Consider the following 23,556-nt stretch of genomic DNA (forward strand, 5'->3'; position numbering starts at 1 on the left):
TGCTGTTTCCCTGTTCAAGACTGTGTGTGGACTTTCTGGACTTTGGAATTTGGACTCAATTTCCCAGTTACTGGGTGAGAAATTGGATTGCATTTAATCTGTGCCTTGTGTGTACCAGAAAATCCCTTTGACATTTAAAAAGGGAGTTTTTTCTGCTTTTCTGTTGATAAAGGCTTTTGGTTTTCCTTCTATCGTGTGGTGTGTGTCTTTCTGGACTAATTACCCTCTAATTACGGGCAGTTGGGACATGCCGGCAGAACAAGTAGTATCATCACCCAACCCCCAAAACTTTACCCTTACCATTGTTGACCTCACCCGATTCCTAAGAGGTCAGTAAGGGGCATGCATAAGTGCACCAGCGTGCCTTCCATACCCTGTCCTAATGCTTCTCGGTTTTCAGCTCACACAGAGGCTCTAAGAGGGAATTTTAGGTTCCCAGAGGCCTCTGGGTAGGCAGGGGAGGCTTCTGGAGCCTGGGGAGGGTGAAAAATGGGCCTACCCTACCAGGCCCACCGGAAGTCGGAAAACGGGCCATTTCAGCCTCCCGAGGGCCTCTGTGGGGGTGGGGGAGTCCATTTTCACCTTCCCCAGGCATGTAATTATGGGTGTAGGCACTTGCATGTACGTGATAGTGTGCGCATGTGCTTTCAGCACCCAAGAGAAAAAGGTTCATGTGCCGCCTCTATGTTGGTTGAGGCAGGCAGGATTCCCTTGAGTACCATTTGTTGGGGATCAAAGGAAAGGGAGAGTGGTGGGCCACTGTGTGACACAGAATGTTGGACTCGATGGGCTTTGGCCTGAATCAGCATGGTTCTTCTTATGTTCTCCAATGCCACTGCTTTAGACCTTAATTTAATATGGAAATAGGGATGCCTGCTCTATGAATAAAGCATAATTTGAAACCGTAATTTATTATTAATTGATTACAATTAATTGATCTCATGATGTGCCAGTAGACATGAATAGTTTACTCCTGGCTTAGTTTACACCTGTAAACCTAGACAGAAAAGCAGGTAAAAGGTAAAATAAAACACCCTGAAACAGAGCAAACTACCCAAACACTCTAATTTGCAATGTTATGATACACATTTGCAATGTTCAGGTTAAATGGAGTGGTATTCCTAGATACACATCAAAAATTGTGAAATAAATGCAAAAATTATTGTATGAGTATTTTGTCTTGATGCAATTTGTGGACATTTTTGTCAGAGCCCTCGGGATGCGTCTGGCGCTCCCATCTGTTTCTCCAGCTGTACTGAAAGAAAAATTGCCTTGAGCGACCACCTCAATTGATTGGCAGATAAAATAGTGCAGATGTCCCAATTGAAGAAGTTCTTCTGCCAACAAATAATTGCGCATTGACTTGAACTTAAAGAAAATAAGGCTAGCTAGGGGTCCCTTCATCAACTGACCAAACTTTTTGTGCCTCATGCTTAAAGAAGTTGTTTCAGTCAATTTTGAGACACAAGGTGTTATAATTTACAACTCTTGAAGCCAAGATGGCTTCAAGAGTTGTAAACCTAATCCTACATAGCTTCTGCTCTGGCAATCTCACACTGCTTACCAGAGCTTACAAAACTTTTGCCTGACCCATTCTCAAATACAGCTCATCTGTTTGGGACCCATATTGCATCTCAGACATTAACACCCTTGAAAATGTCCAAAGATACTTCACCAGAAGAGCCCTTCACTCCTCCACTCGAAACAGAATACCCTACGAGACTAGACTTTCAATCCTGGGCCTAGAAAGCCTAGAACTAAGACGCCCTAAACATGATCCAAGTATTGCCCACAAGATCATATGCTGCAACGTGCTGCCTGTCAGTGACTACACAACAACACAAGAGCACACAACAGATTTAAACTTAATATTAACCGCTCCAAACTTTACTGTAAAAAATATGACTTCAGTAACCTAGTTGTCGAAGCATTGAACTCATTACCGGACTCCATAGTGTCATCCCCAAACCCCCAACACTTTACCCTTAGATTATCTATGGTTGACCTATCCAGATTCCTAAGAGATCAGTAAGGGGCGAGTACAAGTGCACTAGAGTGCCTTCCGTCCCCTGTCCTATTGCTCTCCTATATCTCCTATACCTTTCTTCTATTCCTATATCTCTTCTTCTATTCTTTCATTGATATGTTCTATTACTATTTCTTTTCTATTCTTTCATAGATATATTTTACTATGAATATCTCCTCTATAACCTTCATCATGTATTTTACTATGTGTATATATATATATATATACCCACTAAAACTGTCATTGTGTCTTGGACAAAATAAAAAAATAATGTTTTAATTTAATAGAGGCTTGGGTGGTCTCTGAAGGCCTATGAGTATATTTGGAATGCTAGAGACAAATTATATATCTCACAAAATAAACGTAATGGAAGTTTATCTCTTCATGTGTTGGTTACTGTTGTGATTCAGCCTGAGGCTCCTCAGGGACCGGCTGCGTCTCTGCTGGATCCAGGCCCGGAGGAGGAGGACAGTGAACAGGAGGGGGAGGACCAGGCAGATGGGGGAGAGGAAAGTCAGGAAGAGGATGAGGGGGAGCAGCCTGAGAGCCCCGGGGGGGGGCTCTCCCCAGCCAGTAGCCTGGCCTCATTGGAGGAGGAACCACAGGCTATAATTGACATGAGACAGCGACGTGCAGCTCAGAGACAGGACCAATTAGAAAGGTATTGGCATCACTGAATTGGCAACAGCTGGGTTTGGGTGTGGTTCTCCTCAGCAGGGTTTAAAAGGCAGGCAAGCCCTTTAAGCCATGTGGAGCGTTATCAACTGGATGTTCTGTGACCGTGCTTTGCTTCTCGGCATCTCTGATCTTGGCTTGTGGCCTAGAAGACTGGAAGACTTGGGGGAGGTGTATGTTTGTTATCTCCAGCGTTGTTTTTGACAACAAGAATCCTGTTTTACTTCATGGCCTTCGTGAAACATCTTTGAAGTTTCAGCGTGTTCCTGTTTGTAAGGACATTTTCTATTACCTGTGTTTGCTTTGAATTCTATAAACTGCCTTTGCTTTTTACCAGTGTGTCTGGCTTCTCTTTTTGGGTTGGTGTTTGCTTCTGGAGGGACCCAGACAGAACAGTTACCATGATACATATTGTCAACCACAAAATAATTATGTTTGCAAGACAGTAAGCAAGTAAAGCTACTCCTCATTAGCCCTTCTAATTCCCCAAGATTCTCCTGTCTATCCTGCTTTGTTTTTGGGGGGTATAGTCAAAAATTAACAAGGCTGCATTTTGACTTTCTGAGAAGGTTTATGAGGTCTACCTAGCTATATTTAGGGCATCTTTTCTTAATAAAGATGTTGTAGTTTTATAGCCTGCTTGCTTCACATATATTTTTCAGATTATTAGCCAAGTGAGTCTGTCGCCAAAGGAGGTATATCAAAATATCACACTACTTACTGCTGCTTGAATTTTATAGGATTTTTTTAAAGAAAGTTTTAAATCAGAGGTTCCCAAACTTTCTCAGTTCACGGCACCCTAAGTGTCTCATTAATTGTTTCACAGTACCTGTAGGCTAAAACTGTGAACTACTGCTGTGTTTTTCTCACAAACTAAAAATATCCCATGGAGCCCTGGAGGCTGCGGTGCAAAGATCAAGAACTGTGGACTTTAAATGATTGTTGAAAGAATATTTGATATTCTTCAGGTATAAACATTCTGGCAAGGCACTGCCCTGACTGGCAAAACTGAAACCTTAGAAATAAGGAAACAGCTTGGGACACTGAGAAGAATTGGCCAAAATATGGCATATCAGAGGTTTTTGAGGAAGGGTGGGGAAAATCTACATTATGCTACAAACTTCTGGGATTTCTTCTAACTTTCTTCCATCCTTCAACTACTCTCAAAATCTGCTCTAGGGGATTGGGAGACATTCAGGCCTAGATTTTGAGGTCAAGTGTGTAAGGTATACTACATAATTGTGATGGACATAGTTCGCTCTAAGCTGAGCAGTGAGCAATCGCTCACTTAAAAATCATCATCAACTCAGAGTTTTCCAAACCTGCCCAGAAGCCGAGAGGGAAAGAGTGAGAGGGAAGGAGAGAGAGAGGAAGAGAGGAAGAGAGAGAAACAGATAGAAAAAAGAGAGGAAGGAAAAGAGAAAGAAAAAGAATGGGAGTAAGGAAGAGAGAAAGAAAATCAAAATCTAGTTTGAAACTAGCTCAACTATTTAAGTGGCATTTTGATATTGATAGAGTTGCCCTATTATGAGCTTACTGTTATAGACACACAGTACAGTATTTTATTTTGAAATTCTCTGAGGCAAAACAGGGTGGTTTTTTTATTTATTTGTTTGTTTGTTTGTTTGTTTATTTATATATTATTTCTGTGCTGCCCAGTCCCGAAGGGACTGCCACTCAGACACTATACTTTTCCGCCCACCCCCCAAAAAAATTAGAGGGAACACTGGTGATGGATCTATAAAAGCAGACTTAAACAATTACTCTTAAATTTTATCTCTGTCTTGCAAACATTGACCATAAGAATATAACCATGCTGTCACATTAGAGCAGACCTCGGCAATTATCTGTGACCAGTCCGCTTCAGTGCGAGGATGAAAGAGCTCACCGCGTCTGCCGGGACTCCTCCGGTTCCTGCTTTCCTGATGAATCATGAGGAAAGCAGGAACCAGAGGAGTCCCGGCAGATGTGGTGAGCTCTTTCATCCTCGCACTGGAGCGGACCCCACCTCCTACCGAGAGTGGCCAAGCACAGAAACCACGCAAACTCTCTAGCGCAGCGACTGTGGTGCACCATGTTGCCGTAAAGCAAACAATTAGGGGTCTGGGTGTTTAGGTCAGGTCAAGGTATTGGGTAGAAATGAGTTAATTATATTAGTCTGGCCCTCTAAAACCATCCCAATTTCTCATGTGGCCCCATGGCAAAATTAATTGCCCACCACTGCATTAGAGGCTTAATCGTGGTAGGGTGATACTAATAAGAAAAAGGCAGAATATATTTTTCTGAAGATCCTATATAAATATCACAGTCCAGTTGTACATGCCTGACACTGGTACCCAAAAACAATGACTGGAACCAATGTACATGAAAGTTTAATGTTTTGAAATGTCAGCTTTCAATATAATTCTTTGTAAGGGTCTGTTCTGGGTCCTATTCTTTTTAATATGTTTGAGAGTGACATAGGGGAAGGTCTGGTAAGGAAGGTTTGCCTATTTGCCGATGACTCTAAAGTGTGCAATAGGGTTGATATTCCTGGAGGGGTCTGTAATATGGTAAATGATTTAGCTTTACTAGATAAATGGTCAAAGCAATGGAAACTGCAGTTTAATGTTTCCAAATGTAAAATAATGCACTTGGGGAAAAGGAATCCTCAATCTGAGTATTGCATTGGCAGTTCTGTGTTAAAAACTTCAGAAGAGAAGGATTTAGGGGTAGTGATTTCTGACAGTCTCAAAATGGGTGAGCAGTGTGGTCAGGCGGTAGGAAAGGCAAGTAGGATGCTTGGCTGCATAGCTAGAGGTATAACAAGCAGGAAGAGGGAGATTGTGATCCCCTTATACAGAGCGCTGGTGAGACCACATTTGGAGTACTGTGTTCAGTTCTGGAGACCTCACCTACAAAAAGATATTGACAAAATTGAACGGGTCCAAAGACGGGCTACAAGAATGGTGGAAGGTCTTAAGTATAAATCGTATCAGGCAAGACTAAATGAACTCAATCTGTATGGTCTGGAAGACAGAAGGAAAAGGGGGGGACACGATCAAAACATTTAAATATGTTAAAGGGTTAAATAGGGTTCAGGAGGGAAGTGTTTTTAATAGGAAAGTGAACACAAGAACAAGGGGACACAATCTGAAGTTAGTTGGGGGAAAGATCAAAAGCAACATGAGAAAATATTATTTTACTGAAAGAGTCGTAGATCCTTGGAACAAACTTCCAGCAGACGTGGTTGGTAAATCCACAGTAACCGAATTTAAACATGCCTGGGATAAACATATATCCATTGTAAGATAAAATACAGGAAATAGTATAAGGGCAGACTAGATGGACCATGAGGTCTTTTTCTGCCGTCAGTCTTCTATGTTTCTATGTTTCTATGTAAGAAATGTAACAGGAAAAAAGAGAAATGTTAGAGAAAAGACCTTTCATAACAATTATTCTTTGTCTGGGGAAACAGCAACTCAGTAGCTCGTTTTAGAAGAGAAAAATGCTGATTTTGAAATGTTTTGTACCCAGGCTCAACACTATGAAGAAGAGAAAAGAGCATTAAGCCACGAAATAATAGCCCTCAATAACCATTTGATAGAAGCCAAGGTGACAATCGATAAATTATCAGAAGATAATGTAAGTATTTTCTCTACTATATATTGAAAGATAAAGGTAAAAATTATGACATAGGATAGAAATATAATGTTGCAAGTAATTTTGGTATTCTTTGGTTATCTTAACCACAGGTAGTCCTTGTTTAGGGACTACTTCATTTAGCAACCATTTGCAATTACAATATGATGAAAAAGTAATCTTCAGCCAATTCTTGCATTTGCAACCTTTTCAGTCTATAAAGTAAAGCTGAAGTAAAATCATAAATACATTTATAATTTCACTGAGGAATTGCTTAGCTTAATAACCAAATGGTTGGTCCCAATTTCAGTCACTAAATAAGGACTACTTGTACTCCACTTATGCACAGAACACTTATTGTATTATTAAAGGTTTAGCCAAAGATGTTTTTTTTTCTAACAAATGGGAGAATGATCTTAGTATCAAATGGAACCAGCAACTACTGACACCTTCATTAAATTCTAATTATATGCTATATTCTGGTCCACTGTTTTAAATGTTACTTTTTCTGTCCAAGCTAAAACATATGAGGAAAGGTTGCAGGAATTAGGTATGAAAAGAAGGACTGAGGTGACATGATAGCACTGTTCCAATATTTGAGGAGCTGCCACAAAGAAGAAATCAGCCTGTTTTCCAAAGCACCAGAAGGCAAGGCAAGAAGCAATGGATGGAAACAAATCAGGGAGAGAAGCAACCTAGAACCAAGGAGACAAGTGAGAACAATAAACCAGTGGAACAGAAGTTGTGGGTGCTTCATCACTTGAAGCTTTTAAAAAGAGACATTCCAGACTTCTCTGGACCTCCAAGGTCTCTTCCAATTCTATTACTCTGAAAGCATCCAGTCTCTGATTCGGAACTATCATAGTCTCTGCTTGACAATACTCAGGTTTACTTTCCCTTAAAATAATTTTATGAAATCAGTTAACTTTAACAGTGGGTTACCTTCTTTTATACAGAATTTTAATTGGCAAATATTTAATTAAATGTTTTCCCCAGTGTTCATGTGGTTTTCATTTCATCAGTGAAGCTTTCCTTGTTGGTTAGTATTGGTTCAATGATTTGTGCCTTTCTCTACCCTCTGAAGAAGAAAGCCATTAGCAAAACAAATCAATAATTTCCTGGGAAGACAATGCTTGGCCAAGTTCGTTATCCAACAGATGCTAGGAAAATTAAAGTCCCCATCACTACCATCCCATGTCTTGAAAGAAAAGTAATTTGCTCCTGGAAAGCATCATTCCCGTCTTCTTCATTAGGAAGGTGATAGTGTACTGCTTTTATTCATCCTTCCATATATTTTAACCCAGATGCTTTTTAGAGCATCACCAAATGAATTCATTCACTTCAGTTTCTATACAACCATGGATGCATTTATTTACCATACCATTCTTTTTACTGCTTTTACTTCTTTGAATTAATTGCATCCTTTCATAGCTATATTTCAGTAATGGGGGTCATCCCATTAGCTTTCTGTTACATATATATTAAATAATATGTACTATAAAATGCATGAATATTACGAACTAATCTTTCTGATTTTTTTTAATGTAATGGTTTGCTAGGACATGTTTCAATGTTCATCCTTATTTTTAGTGTATAAATCATTATGTGATGTCAATACTATATATTTTCTTCTCTAATCCCCACAGGATTCAATTTAAGCCGTCCTAATCAAGCTCATCAGTTTTAGGCAAACACATTTTTTCAGACCTTCTAAAATATAATTCATCTTGTGCCAAGAAACTTATGCTGATCATCAAGTTTATGATCTAGGAAATCAAATGTAGCATAGCTTGCACAGCCAATTATTCCTTGGCAATAATCTTCTTTCTGTTTACAGTCCTTTATCCATAGTAGATGGAGTTATCATCCATGATGGGTTGACCTCGTCCGTCAACCAATGAGGAGAGTCTGTTTAATGACAATTTTGCCTCTGTCTCCATAACCCGCTTTTGACTCAATCCTCACTACGGTTAGGATGTGCTTCACTTATTGTGAAGTGCCAGCATCCAGCTTCAATCATTTTTTTCATGAGTTTCCTTAAACCTCCCCTGATAATCCATCAGCTGTTCAACAGATGGGGTAGAGACATTCCGGCACAGGGAGCCTAGGCTCCACCCAGTTAGGCAAGGCCACAAGCCGCAGGTCTTATTATCAAACAGACCTAATTTCTAAGATCCAGGGGCAACTTGGAGCTCCTTTGAGCTTCAGCGGCTTGCTAGGGCACCATTATTGCAGCAGTGGCTGGGAGGGGGAAATCTTCCCAAAAGCAATGAAATCTTTCCTAGATGTTTGATGTCCTTAATGTTGTAAATTGTAGCACTTTTTAGCAACCTCCATATTGATTGCAGGAAGTAATAATTGTCAGCAGATTTGTTACGTGATTCTGTTGCTTTCTGATCCAACTCTTGCTCCAACGTCTAGGCAATACACATTTATTTTAGTTTCTCCGAACTGTGATTCGTGTGTGTTCTTCAGTGATCTTCCATCCCGTTTCCTGTTGAGCAATATCCTTTTCTCCCTTTGAAGATTATAACTTATTTCTTTAGTTCCAACGACCCATCATATTTTCAGTGTAATATATCATTCAGTTCTTACTTTGCATTGATCCCCACCAACTCATTATACTCACATTGAATATTGTAATCTTTTCTCCGTCCTTTTCTTCTGAAAAGAAGATGGCATGTCAGAAGAAACTATTTCATCACTGAGGAATATTTATAGAGATTCTTCAAAGCCCTCTTCTACTTGAAGAAAAGAGTCTACCAAAAGATTAAGAGAAAAATCATGAAACTCTGGTTAGCTGTTTGATCAATAATCAAGCAGCAGATACAGACATGCAGACACTATTCTGTATAGTAGGAATTTTGCATGGAGTCCTTCAGACTCTCTGAGTTGCAAGCTCAACAACCAAAGACTGAGAGCAGCAAAGTTCTTGACAGTTCAACCTTGAGCTACATATATTCTGTTCTATTGAAAGAATTGTATGTGAAATGATTCTCTAATCTGGCCACCCATAGATGAATGTGGATTGCATTTGCCAGGACTTCTTAGACTAAAATTCATCTGTAATTCTGTTTTCCAAGTTTACATGATTGCACTTGGTAGCCAAGCTCAGATTTGCCTGAAATCTCTTTGATGTGTCAAAATTGTATTAATAGAAACATAGAAACATAGAAGACTGACGGCAGAAAAAGACCTCATGGTCCATCTAGTCTGCCCTTATACTATTTCCTGTGTTTTATCTTAGGATGGATATATGTTTATCCCAGGCATGTTTAAATTCAGTTACTGTGGATTTACCAACCACGTCTGCTGGAAGTTTGTTCCAAGGATCTACTATTCTTTCAGTAAAATAATATTTTCTCATGTTGCCTTTGATCTTTCCCCCAACTAACTTCAGATTGTGTCCCCTTGTTCTTGTGTTCACTTTCCTATTAAAAACACTTCCTCCTGAACCTTATTTAACCCTTTAACATATTTAAATGTTTCGATCATGTCCCCCCTTTTCCTTCTGTCCTCCAGACTATACAGATTGAGTTCATTAAGTCTTTCCTGATACATTTTATACTTAAGACCTTCCACCATCCTTGTAGCCCGTCTTTGGACCCGTTCAATTTTGTCAATATCTTTTTGTAGGTGAGGTCTCCAGAACTGAACACAGTACTCCAAATGTGGTCTCACCAGCGCTCTATATAAGGGGATCACAATCTCCCTCTTCCTACTTGTTATACCTCTAGCTATGCAGCCAAGCATCCTACTTGCTTTTCCTACCGCCCGACCACACTGCTCACCCATTTTGAGACTGTCAGAAACCACTACACCTAAATCCTTCTCTTCTGAAGTTTTTGCTAACACAGAACTGCCAATGCAATACTCAGATTGAGGATTCCTTTTCCCCAAGTGCATTATTTTACATTTGGAAACATTAAACTGCAGTTTCCATTGCTTTGACCATTTATCTAGTAAAGCTAAATCATTTACCATATTACAGACCCCTCCAGGAATATCAACCCTGATGAGAGAGAAGAGTGCCAAGGTTCAAATTTTGGACTCCCTCTTCCTATATTTGTACATCTACACATTTCTACATCCTCATGGCTGCTTTTTCCTCAGGCTTGAAGTTCTCTGCCTTATCATCATGTGTACCAATGGTTTTCCTGAGCAGGAGAATCAGAAATTGTTATTTCATCAGCTTCAACTATTTTGTTATTAAACAATTCTTCACCCTTAGTCAATGTAAGGGTATAGTTCCCTTCTTACAACCATGGGAAGTTAAATCCATTGTTTTTTCTCTGTACCTTTCTCTCATTTCAATGGAGACTGAACTTACGAGTCAGCGATGGCTGGCTTTTGCATAAGTGGTATCTCTGTGCAGAGACCCACTGGCTCTCAATTCATTTCTTATAATATTTTCCCAGTGTCATGTTAGGTGCAATTTCTAGAAACTGTTATCTCAATAAAGCCAATGAAGGTACCATGGTTAGGCTGCTATACATTATCATGAATCTATTTATTTTTAGAATGGGATGCGTTGGCAAATACCACAGGAGCCTTCATGCAGAATTCATTTAGATAGTCACCATAGCTTTTATGCACAACTCAAGTTGTTTGTGTGGATATTCTTTGTACATAGTTAAAGGCAGACAGAAACTGTTATATGCTCAAGTAACCCATTAGTCTTGGCTGCCAACTATTTTGGTTTCTTCGGAGAAAGCTATTTTCACACACTGGTGATAATCTATAAAATTAAAATAAGAATAGAGCTGTAAGCATAAATCTGGCAAGAAGTAATTTATATGATGGTGACCAACCTTCTTATTGATTGGAAGAATTCAGATGAAACCATCTTCGTTATATGATTGTCTAGCAAAAGAGCATCTACCACTTACATAATTGGATGGATCCATCATCAAAATGCTCTTATCTTTAGGAGATTTTTCCTGACATTCTGCCCAAATCTGCCTTCTGATAATTGTTCTAGCTCTACCCAAATTGAAAGAATGTGCCTCAGAGAAAAGGATTCATGTGCATCCTCTACCCAATAACTGTTTTTGATGCTGGTAGTCTTTACTTAATTGAGACATTACATCAGTGTCATCATTTCGGAAACTCAAATTACAGTTATTAGTTGGGTCTGTAGCTATTATGTTTAAATGAAAGACAGAATGCTATTTTTATCTTATATGAATCACTTTACAAAGTATTAATTTTATCAAAACATCAGGTGACATTGTCTCCAGATTTCATTTTCATGGAAATACTCTTTAAGCCTAATTTTATGTGTAAATCAACCTAACATTTTTTTCTGAAAATAACAAACAATATTTTTAGAGCAAAACCAAGTGTTTGGATTTTTTTTGAATGGAAAAAATTCTTAGAGCTACGCTGATTAAAGCAAACAGCATCAGTGTGTATTTGGAGGGCAACATAGAAACATTCAAACTTGATTCAAACGTGACTCAATGTTTTATTTATATTTTTGCTTGCCATGCTTTGTGCATAAGATCACTTGAACAGCAAAATTGTATGTATCTGCTTAGTAAAACTCATTGATTTGAATGAGCTTTGCTATGCATTAAATGCATAATAGGGGTTATCAGGATCTTCACAAAAGAAAAGTTTTTCATCTCTCTACAGTCACTGAAGTCCCAAAGAACCTGTTTGAGAGACTTGTAGATGCCACTTAAGCCAAGCTGGAGACTGGTAGAACTGCTGGGGGGGGGGGGGGGGAATGAAGATTTGCTCATAATCAAGCGGGGATAATAATAATAATAATTTATTAGACTTGTATGCTGCCCCTCTCCGAAGATGTTGATAAATCCCTGCATTTACAGAGGAGTGTTTTTTGTCCATTTCCTCCTCTGAACCTGGGTTCCCATGTTGCTCAGGAGAGTTAGTTACTGATTTTTCAGGGAGAAAAATCAGGAGCCGCTGGTAACTATAGCTGAAAGGATCTGTAAATCTTAGAATTGGAAGGAGCCTTTTCAGCCATTCTTTCCAAGTTCCTGCAAAAAGGTTCCTTTTGTGTATTTCCTTGATTTAATTAAGGCTCCTCCAAGTAATAGCAATCTTGGACCGAACTGAGGTCTTTGTAAATACTGACATTTTAGATTGTATCTAAATATTTTAAAGTATATGTATTTAATGTGCATGTTTATCTTTCAGCCAAATTCATATGAAGAAACCACCATACAAAGTGGCATTTGAATAGATATATAGCTGGTCAGATTAAATTGAAAATATGTTGCAATTAAGCTGCTAGGTTGCTATTACCACTCCTTTAAACCAAATTGCCAGAATAAAAATTCGCATTTTCTTCAGGAGTGAAACGAATGATAATTACTCTAACAAATATATCTGCCAATTTTGAAAAACAATGGCTGAATCTATCGTGGTTGAACATAATCTACCAGCCATTAACCTATGTAGCTATTAGTTTTGCTCAGTGTAAAATGATTTTTCCCTATAGTCTTAAAAAATAAATGTAGCCCCCCCCCCCCTACTTTTACATGGCATGTATTCATTGAAGTCCAGAATGGCCAAAATTGGAATGTTTCAAAATGTTTTTATTCCTGTTTCTATAAATAAGATGTCCACATGTGTAGTTTCCTGCTGTTTAACAGACCTAACTAAGGACTCATGTGAGTGGATAGATCTTCAACCATGATCAACTTTATACAAAGAGGGTATAAGACATTTTTGAAGATCTGTATTCAATATTTGAAGTGTGACAACTCAATTAAATTAGTGTTTCATATGTCTTTGGGGCCATTTTCTTTGTCTTAGGTGAAATAACAAGTACAGTGATACCTCGGTGAAATAACAAGTACAGTGATACCTCGTCTTATGAACCCCTCATCATACGAACTTTTCGAGATACGAACCTGGGGTTTAAGATTTTTTTGTCTCTTCTTCCGAATTATTTTCACCTTACGAACCCGCCACCACCACTGCGATGCCCCGCCTCCGGACTTTTATTGCCAGCTGAAGCGCTCGTTTTTGCATTGGTGGGATTCCCCTGAGGCTCCCCTCCATGGGAAACCCCACCTCTGGATTTTGCAATGCTGCAGGGGAATCCCAGCAGGGGAATTCCACCAGCGCGAAAACAGGTGCTTTGGCTGGCAACGGAAGTCCGGAGGCGGGGTTTCCCAGCGAGGGAAGCCTCAGCAAAATCATAGCATTTGTGATGCTGCAATTTCGCTGAGACTTCCCTTGCTGGGAAACCCCATCTCCGGACTTCTGTTGCCAGCCGAAGTGCCCATTTTCGTGCTGGTGGGATTCCCCTGCTGGGATTCTCCTGCAGCATCGCAAAATCCGGAGGTGGGGTTTTCCATGGAGGGGAGCCTCAGGGGAATCCCACCAGCGCGAAAACGGACGCTTCGGCTGGCAAAAGGGGTGAATTAAAATGGCTTGCACTCATTAATCGCTTTTCCATTGATTCCTATGGGAAACATTGTTTCGTCTTACTAACTTTTCACCTTGCGAACCTTGCCCTGGATCCAATTAAGTTTGTAAGACAAGATATCACTGTAGAATGTTCAGTAGCTATAAGAGCTAAATAGACATTAAATGCAAGACTGCAGGGCAAATATACTTCCTATACGCCTGGGATTCAATATGTCAAGATTATTGCCATTCAGTTTTATGAGCGCCATAAGTAAATAGGAAAAGAAAAAACCTTTAAATAAAAGATTGCCTATTTTTTTCTGTGATACAATCATGCATCCAAGTGGCCTTTAATCAGTGTTTCTTTCATTTTTTTTGAAATAAGCATTTATAGAGACAGCGAAAATCTTAATCTATAAGAAGAAAAAGACTGAAATTGGATTTGTGAAAATGCCTTTGTTATACTCGTCTTGAAAATTGAAGTTGCTGGATAGAATAATAACAGGCTTATGTCGACATTCAATTGTGTTTTTATTGCATTGCATAACTATGTAATATAGCCATGATTGTCTTGGTCAATGAGTTACTTCTGACTTCTATTTATTATTGTTCTATTTGGGAAGATGACAATAAATTCATGCAGCCTTTTTGTCCATTTAAAATGAGACATTTGAGAGTATGGACATTGTCCAATACAACCGTCCAGACTCCTGTGAAAGCATCTGGAATCTGGATTCTAATACAATAAACCTTTTGTTATCACATCATCATTGGGATGAAACTAAATTTATTCGGTTCTTTCTCAGATCTCTGATGGCAGCTTTTTGGATGTTGTGGTAAAACTAATAATTTTAAATGTCATTTTATGTTATTTTTCAGGAGCTCTATAGAAAGGATTGCAATTTAGCTGCTCAGCTGCTCCAGTGTAGCAAGAATTACGACAGGGCGCATAAGCTTTCTGAGGTAACATAAATAAATATATCAGTAAAACTCATCAATGTGCTGGCTATCAAGACCTAATTCTTGTTTGCAAAAACTGTTCTGATGCAGTGCCTACGCAAGAAATAGGCAGCGGAGGGAGAAGTAATCAAGGAGCCCAAGGGCAAGTCCATATTCACTAACTATCATGAGAAGGTCACTAACCTTGCCTTGACAATAACATTCACTTACTAGAATGGAGAAGAGAATCTGGGTGTGGTCCTAAATTGAAACAACTTGATGACAAAATACTGAGAATGGGTGGATATTAATGCAACCATGTTTGAGCCTAATAGCTGCAAGTCCAAGATTTAAGAATGAAGAATGTTTAAGAAGCTCCGTGTCTCCTGTACATTATTTTGAGTTGTTTATATTGTATTATTATTATTATTATTATTATTATTATTATTATTATTATTATTATTATTAATTAGATTTGTATGCCGCCCCCCTCTAAAGACATATACAAACTTCCATGGATTCTAGGCTACTTATAAATCATAAATCAATCCAGCACTCAGCTGCACCCCCTCTATAATAGTGTTGTATGGTTAAATGGGATTTTTCTTATCCCAAACTCTGCAGAAAGGGATATCCTATGTATTACTAGAGTAGAAGCAATCCCAGACTCAATTGCCAAGCTGTAACAGTGTAAATGGTGGGAAATTTAGTATTTTGCCTGCAGCAACAAAATATTTAAGGACATTCTACCGAATAACATACTGTATATCCGCATATCCATTTAGCTTTTCTTGTGAACTTCCCAAAAGTATCTAATTCACAAGTTGGGAGACATGAACTACTTTCCCAGACTTGTCTAAAAATCTAGCTTAACTGTACTCCTCTAGATCAGTGGTTCTCAACCTGGGGGTCGGGACCCCCTTCGGGGTTGAATGATGGTTTCACAGAGGTCGCCTAAGGCTATGAGAAAAGATAAATTTCCCATGGTGTTAGGAATGAAAGTGTCTATTCTGGTGCCTTGGAACATATTTTTACAATCCGACCAATCAGGCGTTTACAACGGGGGTGTCCCCCTGAACTTCCTGCCAATGAGCTTAAAGCTCTGTTGGGAAAATTGCTGCTAGACTTATGGTTGGCGGTCACCACAACATGAGGAACTGTATTAAGGGGTCACGGTATTAGAAAGGGTGAGAACCACTGCTCTAGAGGATAATGGCAATTTTGGATTCTGGAAGTTGGAGCCCTGCCATATATGGAAAGTTCAGTATAGTTCAGCAATTCCTAGAGCTTAGCAGTTTTGCCTTTGAACTGGGAACCTGTCAAAGCATCATATGAAATGCCTGGGCACATGTGACATAGGCCTATGCACAGACCTAGGTATAATTCTGGTTTTGGCAATCTTGTGCAAGTTCTTGCAACCTCGTGGGATTTCAGTGCTTTGTTTTGTTTTCTTTTATTTTGCTATGGAGCAGCCAGGATGCCTTTTGAGGGTCCTGCAGACATCTCATTGCTGTGCTTGCCTAACCTACTTAACCAGGTCAGTTAAAGACCTAGCAATTACATTTGCACAGTATGCTCATTTGAAATCTAAATTGCAGGGTTTTCTTTTTAAAAAAAATCCTAATTAAACTTGAAAAAGGAAAGAAAGAAGTAATAAAGAATTAATAAAAAAAACCTTTCATGATATGATTTTTTAAAAAACGCTATGCATTCTTTGTATTGTATTCGTATTCAGTTGTGTTTAGTTCATGTTTAGTTCAAAAGTATTTATTCATTTATTTGCATCTGTTTAAAGAAAGCTCCACTGCAGATTACACTGGCCATTATACATAATTAAAAGGGGGGAAACAATAAAAAAGAAATGGATGATATGTATCCATTAAATACAACAAAACGAACTGAGTAGCAAACAAAAACTCACAGGCTTCACTCACCATCTTGTCCTAAAGTCAGAGAAAATAGCCAGGTTTTCAGTATCTTACCAAACTTCATCAGTGTATACAGACCTTGGGGTGAATGCTATTTCAGGGGGCAACACTGCAACAGAGAAGGAGGACATTGTTCACTTGAAGAAACATGAAACACATCCATTCTGTCAGATTGTTCAGGACAGACAGAAACCATTGTCAATCAGCAGTCTCTCAGATAACCAGCCTTTAGCCCTGAAAGGCTTTACAGGTGGTAAACAATAGCTTGAATTGTACTCCAAACTCAATTGGCAACCAATGCAGTTCATGGAACAGTGGGGTCCCATGGCATATTGAGGCATGCTCATTACTGCCCATACTGTCCCATTTTGGAACAGTTGTAGCTTCTGAGTGGTTTTCCAGAGCAATGTCATGCTGAGCGCATTATAACACTGTAATCATAAGGTGATTATGATATGAGTGATCGTCTGAAGGGCCTTCAGGTTGAGGAGCAAGGGCAATCAATGCACTAGATGGATATTGTGAATATAGCAGATTGTGTCCCATTCTCAAATGGAAGTATGCTGCTCCACCCAAAATGAGAGAAGGAAGCACCCCAGGGCCAGAGGGCCTGAATTATTCAGTCACTTGGTCTCGTCAGAATTGGGCCTAAGACTGTTCCTTCTCATCCAGATTTGCAAAGTCTTCAAAAAGAATAAAGCAATATTTGGATGGTCCAGGTATAAGACATATTGTCACACTTTCTCAGGAATCATAAACATATTTATTTATTTTATTTTATTTATTTGTTTTGTCCAATACACAATAATATACAATGAGGGTTTTTAGAGGATATAATTAGGTAGAATGTATTAAAGAGGGAATAGAGGAGAAAATAAAGGAGTGAAATATAACTATGGGAGAATAGCAGAAAAAGATATAGGTATAGAAGAGAAGTTATAGGAGATATAGGAGAGACAATAGGACAGGGGACGGTAGGCACTCTGGTGCACTTTTGTACGCCTCTTAGGAACTTGGTGAGGTTTTAGTTTTACCAAAACTTCTTCACATAATGGAAAGGAAACAATATTGCAAAGAGGTGTGTCAAATGTTAGTGACACCATAACACTATAAAAATAAAGAAGAATTCAGCCCCTAGTTCAGTCTTTCCCTCAGTCTCTGACTTTTACTCCTTAAAGATGAATAGGTGTTTAAGATTTAACTTGACATATTCATGTACCAAAGCAAATTCATTGATCATTCTTATTCTCCCATTCTGAAAAAAAAAGAAGAGCTTTACTGCCAGACTGAGCCCCTAAATGAATTTTAATATAAAAATCCAGAAAATAGCAAATAATACAAGAGCATGTGTTAAGTATCTGACATTATCTCAATATTGGGAAATTGACTTGCTTTGATGCAAGACTTATGATGGTTCTTATTTTCTCACTGTGCTATCTCTGAGTATAGATAGCAAGAAACTTAACTAAGATGCATATTATTATAAATACCTATTAATTAAATCACAAATAAGCTATTTTTAATAAGAGGAAGGCCTTCCTTATATACCATAGAACAGGATAGCTATCACTAAACACTGCTATTTTTTTATGTTTCCCAATTTTATTTAAAGCAGTATAGCAGATCCTGTGGATTGTGTTAATAACTATTAATTGATGGTGTTGCCTAGTTTGGTAGTGAAAATTCTTCAAAAAAACAACCAAGCTCAGAGAGCACCAAGGATTCCACAGTTAGTAACTATCCCAGGTTGTGTATTAAAAGAAAAGAAACCACTTATATGCCTAGCTATCGATATTTGTAGAACTCCTAGAATACACATTTGGTCACATCCACATATGATGACCATGTGCCCTCTTCTGGTATCCAAAACACTTTCTAATTAGAGAAGATAAATGTTTTCAACCTTTTTGGATAGGTAAGGGGAAATTTAAGTTTATTTATTTATTTATTTATTACTTAGATTTGTATGCCGCCCCTCTCCGAAGACTCAGGGCGGCTAAATTAGTACCATAAATTTAAGTTTTCTGTATTATTGCAACTGTTTCACTCTTTAATAATCCTAAAATCCCTCAAAATCTACAATTTAAAGCATTGTGTCGCACTGAAACAAGCAGCCCTCAACTTACGACTGGTCACTTAACAATCAATCAAACTTATGATGGACCATCACCTCTAAAAGGACTTACAACCTAGTTTCACAGTTCTGGTATCCCCCTCTTGTAGTGACATGACTACATTTCTGTATGACTACAACCACCTGGATTAACAGTGTTTGCAGCCCCCTGAGATTCCTTGACCATAGTTTATTACTCTTCGCACCCCACCCCCGAAACTGGTGTTAATTTTGGTTTGTGGCAAAACTGCCCAGTAGTGAGTTTCTACCTATTGGTCTCCTATATCTCCTGTACCTTTCTTCTATTCCTATATCTCTTCTTCTATTCTTTCATTGATATGTTTTATTCCTATATTTTCTCTTCTATTCTTTCTTAGATATATTTTACTATGAGTATATCCTCTATAACCTTCATTATATATTCTACTATGTGTATACCCACTAAAACCCTCATTTTGTATTGGACAAAATCAATCAATAATAAAATAATTAAAATAAAAATAATAAATAAGGGCATGAATGCCAGGAAATATAGCTCCGCATGCCACCTGTGGCACCTGTGCCACAGGTTCGCCATCGTTGACCAAGCACATATTTTCCACAAACACAATAGGAGAGGTGCAAAAAAATCAATTGACTGATAGGGAGAAAAAAGTCAGAGTTGATTACTATCTGGATAGACCACAAGGAAATCTCAAAGCTATGGTTAAATAGGGAATTGGAAAAAGTATCTTAAGAGGAGGGGGGGAAATCCATATTGTTGCCAAGGGTACCATATGTACCTAATCTTGAAGTTGCTAGGAGTTAAAAATGCTTAAAGGACATTTTTCTTTTCCCCACTCTGCTGAGGTCATGATTCACTAGTGAGATCTAGTGCAACCTTGGAATCTAATCCCGTGGGGAATTGCATCAATAAAATTGTGCATCCCTAGTCAATATAATTTGCTTTTTAATCACCCAGATAGACCTCCTTCACAAATTAATTCTGAAAACAATCCCAAATCACTGAATTTTAGCACCATTTTATGTATCTTTGCCAGGCTGTATGTATCACTGATGATGGTGGTGTATTTTGTTTTTCAAGCAAAACTATTTGTAGGATTGGAAATTTAATTCTGTGGAGTCACAAAAAATGAGTATGGGAGTCTTTGCACTTCTGGGCCCAAAATTAGCTTTTAGGTTCCATATTTTGTCACCATGTCTTTCTTCAATTACAGCTGAGAAAACGAGAACATCTGCTTTCATGGCTTCATAATCTAGGAAGAATATGGTTGCAGTGCGTGTGAAGTGCATACTGCTGTGCTGCAGATGTTCATATACCATAAGATTGGGCTTTGGGGGGGAGATCAGGGACATTGAGTTGTCTTGCAAAAAAAAAAAGTATGGCCATATCAAAATATTTCTAAATTGCTTTCTTTGCTGAGTGCTGTAACTTGCCTTTATGTTGACAGTGACTGATTATCAAGATGAATGCATTTCGTTAGAAGTCAATTCCATTAGCACATCACACTTGCAAAAAGCTTCTTTACAAGAAGAAGATCTAGCTACCGTAGAACTCTGCCCTATTGATTTATTGTGGTTCTGGGATGAAGGCTTTTCCCTGAAAGCTACATTTGGCCTTGTTGTAGTACAGCTGTACCGAAGTCTTATTCTTGTCATTTGGACTTTATGCTCAGAGCCATTACCGAGTCCAACATTTAGGGCATCTTGTTAAGCAAATTGGAAGAGACACTTCAGGTTGCTGTGTGTGGTTTATTTTATTTTTTATTTATTTATTTTATTTATTGGATTTGTATGCCGCCCCTCTCCGCAGACTCGGGGCGGCTAACAACAATGATAAAAAACAACATGTAACAATCCAATTTAATAAAACAACTAAAAACCCTTATTATAAAAACCAAACATACACACAAACATACCATACATAACCTGTAATGGCCTAGGGGAAGGAATATCCTAACTCCCCCATGCCTGGCGACAAAGGTGGGTCTTGAGTAATTTGCGAAAGACAAGGAGGGTGGGGGCCGTTCTAATCTCTGGGGGGAGTTGATTCCAGAGGGCCGGGGCTGCCACAGAGAAGGCTCTTTCCCTGGGGCCCGCCAAACAACATTGTTTGGTTGACGGGACCCGGAGAAGGCCAACTCTGTGGGACCTTATTGGCCGCTGGGATTTGTGCAGTAGAAGGCAGTTCCGGATGTATTCTGGCCCAATGCCATGTAGGGCTTTAAAGGTCATTACCAACACTTTGAATTGTGACCAGAAACCAATCGGCAGCCAGTGCAGGCCGTGGAGTATTGCTTCCTTCCTGTTTCTTTTAAGTTTCAAATGGAGGACAGCACTCTCCATGCCGCACAATCTTCCCTGTGCATCCAGGACTTGCCTGCTACTTGGGCATTTAAAACAAAAAACAGGTTCCATTGCAAGCCCAGTCAGCTTCTGCCAGTAGAATAAGAATTGCTGTTTCTCCCTTTAAGTGGCTACTTCAACCTAGCTTGACATTATTGCTCATAGTCATGTCAATGAGGAATAACTTTATGTTACAGGAACAAGTTTATTTTGACAGTGGAATTAAATGAAAAGACTACCTGCAATCCTCAAGATTAATATTGATAGTTAATTTGGAAACATGTCTTATTTAACAGTAATTTGTGTGTACCAGAGGTGGATTGCTCATGGTTCAGATCGGTTTTTAGAACTGGTAGCGGTGGTGGTGGGAGACTCCGCCCACCCAGGACAATTCTGCAAACGTGCAGAAGCATCGCATGTGCAAATGCACATGCGAAACAGTAGCAAATTAATTCAGAACCCACTACTGATGTGTACGGTATATGAATGCATCAATACCAATCAAAAAAGGACAAAGGGGAAGATATTCTTTTATTTAAACATCTGAATGTTAAACATCTTCCCTCTATGAGGCAGGACAACATCTAACAGATAAACGCACAACAAATAGCTAACTCCTTTTGGACAATCTGCCATGTTTGACCATATGAGTTAATAATTCATTCACGATAGGAGCCTTTTTATTTATTATTGTTTTCTTTCACTTTAAAAGCCACGTTTGTAGGCTTCAATGTGGTAACTGGGATTTCTAGATCGTAAGTCTTATTATTGACAACCCTTTTATATATTTTTCTTCTCCTTCCCTACATTTATTTCAGCTGCCAGCTGAATTTCAGGAACGTGTCAGCCTCCACCTAGAAAAGCATGGATGCAGCCTCTCCGTACCTCTGTGTCATACATCGTTTGCCGATAATATACCAACTTGTGTCATTGCAAAAGTCCTGGAAAAGCCTGATCCAAACAATCTTTCTCCCCACATGTCAAGCCCATCAAGCAGAGATCTTGCCTTCCAGGAATCTCTTGGAAAACTTGGCCAAAGACCTCAGTACAAGTCCGACATTTACTGCAGTGATACAGCTCTTTACTGCCCTGAGGAAAGACGGCGGGAGAGAAGGCAGAGCGTAGACATGCAAGTCAAGGGCGTTGGGTTCTTGAGGTCCCAGAATTCCACCGACAGCACAGCTGAAGAAGATGGCTTCCATTCCAGCTTCTCCCATGAAGCTTTCCCAGAATACGTTACCTCTCTGCCTACTTCTAGTTCCTACTCCAGCTTTAGTGTAACGTCCGAGGAGAAGGAGAATGCCCAAGCTAGCACTATGACAGCCTCCCAGCAAGCCATTTACCTGAGCAGCCGCGATGAGATGTTTGAAAGAAAGCCATCTTCAGGTTATGAGCAGGGGAGTCCAAGGTTTGCCAAGGCTAAATCTATTCAGCACATGGAGCTGGCAGATGACAATGAGAACTCCCCTACTTTCACCAGGACTATGTCACCTTATGCAAGTGAGCCTTATCATTTCTCGGCCATAACAACTCAACAAGCTTTAGCATCACAGAAGATGCGCAGTGAAAGCAGGAACTCCCATTTGTCAGAAGAAGATCTACCTGGACAGTGGAGACAACTTAGTGTGGAAGATATTGGTGCGTATTCTTACAGGAACAGTGGCAGGCTTTCTCCCTGCAGCTTTTCAGAGCAGTATTACAGAAGCCCTATAAAGAAAGGAGACAGTCGGTCAAGTCCCATTTATGCTAGTTACAAAGGTGATAGCTTCTCAGAGGGAGATGATATTTGTCAAAGTAGACTTGTGGACTCTTGCTTCCTGAGGACAGACAGTGGTCTGAATATCGACATGAGTACCAGTTGTAAGCAGGACAAGTTGCCCTCTTATAAAACAAAAGAACTGAGGGACAAAAAATGTGAAAGAATCACAGTCCAGGTGTGCAGTAGCAAAAGCATGGATGGGAGTCCTGTGTTGAAAAGAGAATATGTTGACGTGAGTCCAAACAGTTCGGCTGAGTCCCTCAACCATAGTTCTATGGAGGCTTCAGAGATCCATCAGTCTTCCATCGAGCAAGGAAGCCATTCAAGCCTCCATAGCAAGCAGCAGCATCAGTTTCAACGGACTGGAAGTACAGGCTTAAGTCGAAAGGATAGCCTCACAAAAGCACAATTGTATGGGACCCTCCTTAATTGAAACATCTTCCAAAGCTGCAATAAAGACATAGGTAGAATGAGACAGAACAGCAACTATGATCACATTTGACACATCCAGTATCCTGTAGGTTTCTGAGAATATATTTTATATATATATATACACACACACAAACATTTATATATATATACATACACATATATGTATGTGTGTGTGTGTGTGTGTGTGTGTGTGTGCATATATATATGTATATAAAGAGAGAGAGACACAGAGAGAGAAAATATACAAATAGTCACGGTTTTAAGCAGGAAAAATGATAAAACCTGATAAAGGGAAATAAAAATATTACAAGACACTTTTCACATACAGTAA

General features: G+C 39.1%; 1 protein-coding gene across 1 annotated transcript in view; it reads left to right on the top strand.

The window, feature by feature from the left end:
• BEGAIN (brain enriched guanylate kinase associated) overlaps positions 1-23,316 on the top strand; it is a 230,851-nt gene extending 207,535 nt beyond the window's left edge. Inside the window, exons 5-7 of the mRNA XM_070752205.1 lie at positions 6,218-6,325; positions 14,588-14,671; positions 21,853-23,316. Coding sequence (XP_070608306.1) covers positions 6,218-6,325; positions 14,588-14,671; positions 21,853-23,226 — 1,566 coding nt within the window. The 3' untranslated portion in view covers positions 23,227-23,316. The remainder of the gene's footprint in view (positions 1-6,217; positions 6,326-14,587; positions 14,672-21,852) is intronic.
• Positions 23,317-23,556: the final 240 nt, after the last annotated feature.

The sequence above is a fragment of the Erythrolamprus reginae genome, chromosome 1 (genome assembly GCF_031021105.1).
Source record: "Erythrolamprus reginae isolate rEryReg1 chromosome 1, rEryReg1.hap1, whole genome shotgun sequence".
Taxonomy (NCBI): Eukaryota; Metazoa; Chordata; class Lepidosauria; order Squamata; family Dipsadidae; genus Erythrolamprus; species Erythrolamprus reginae.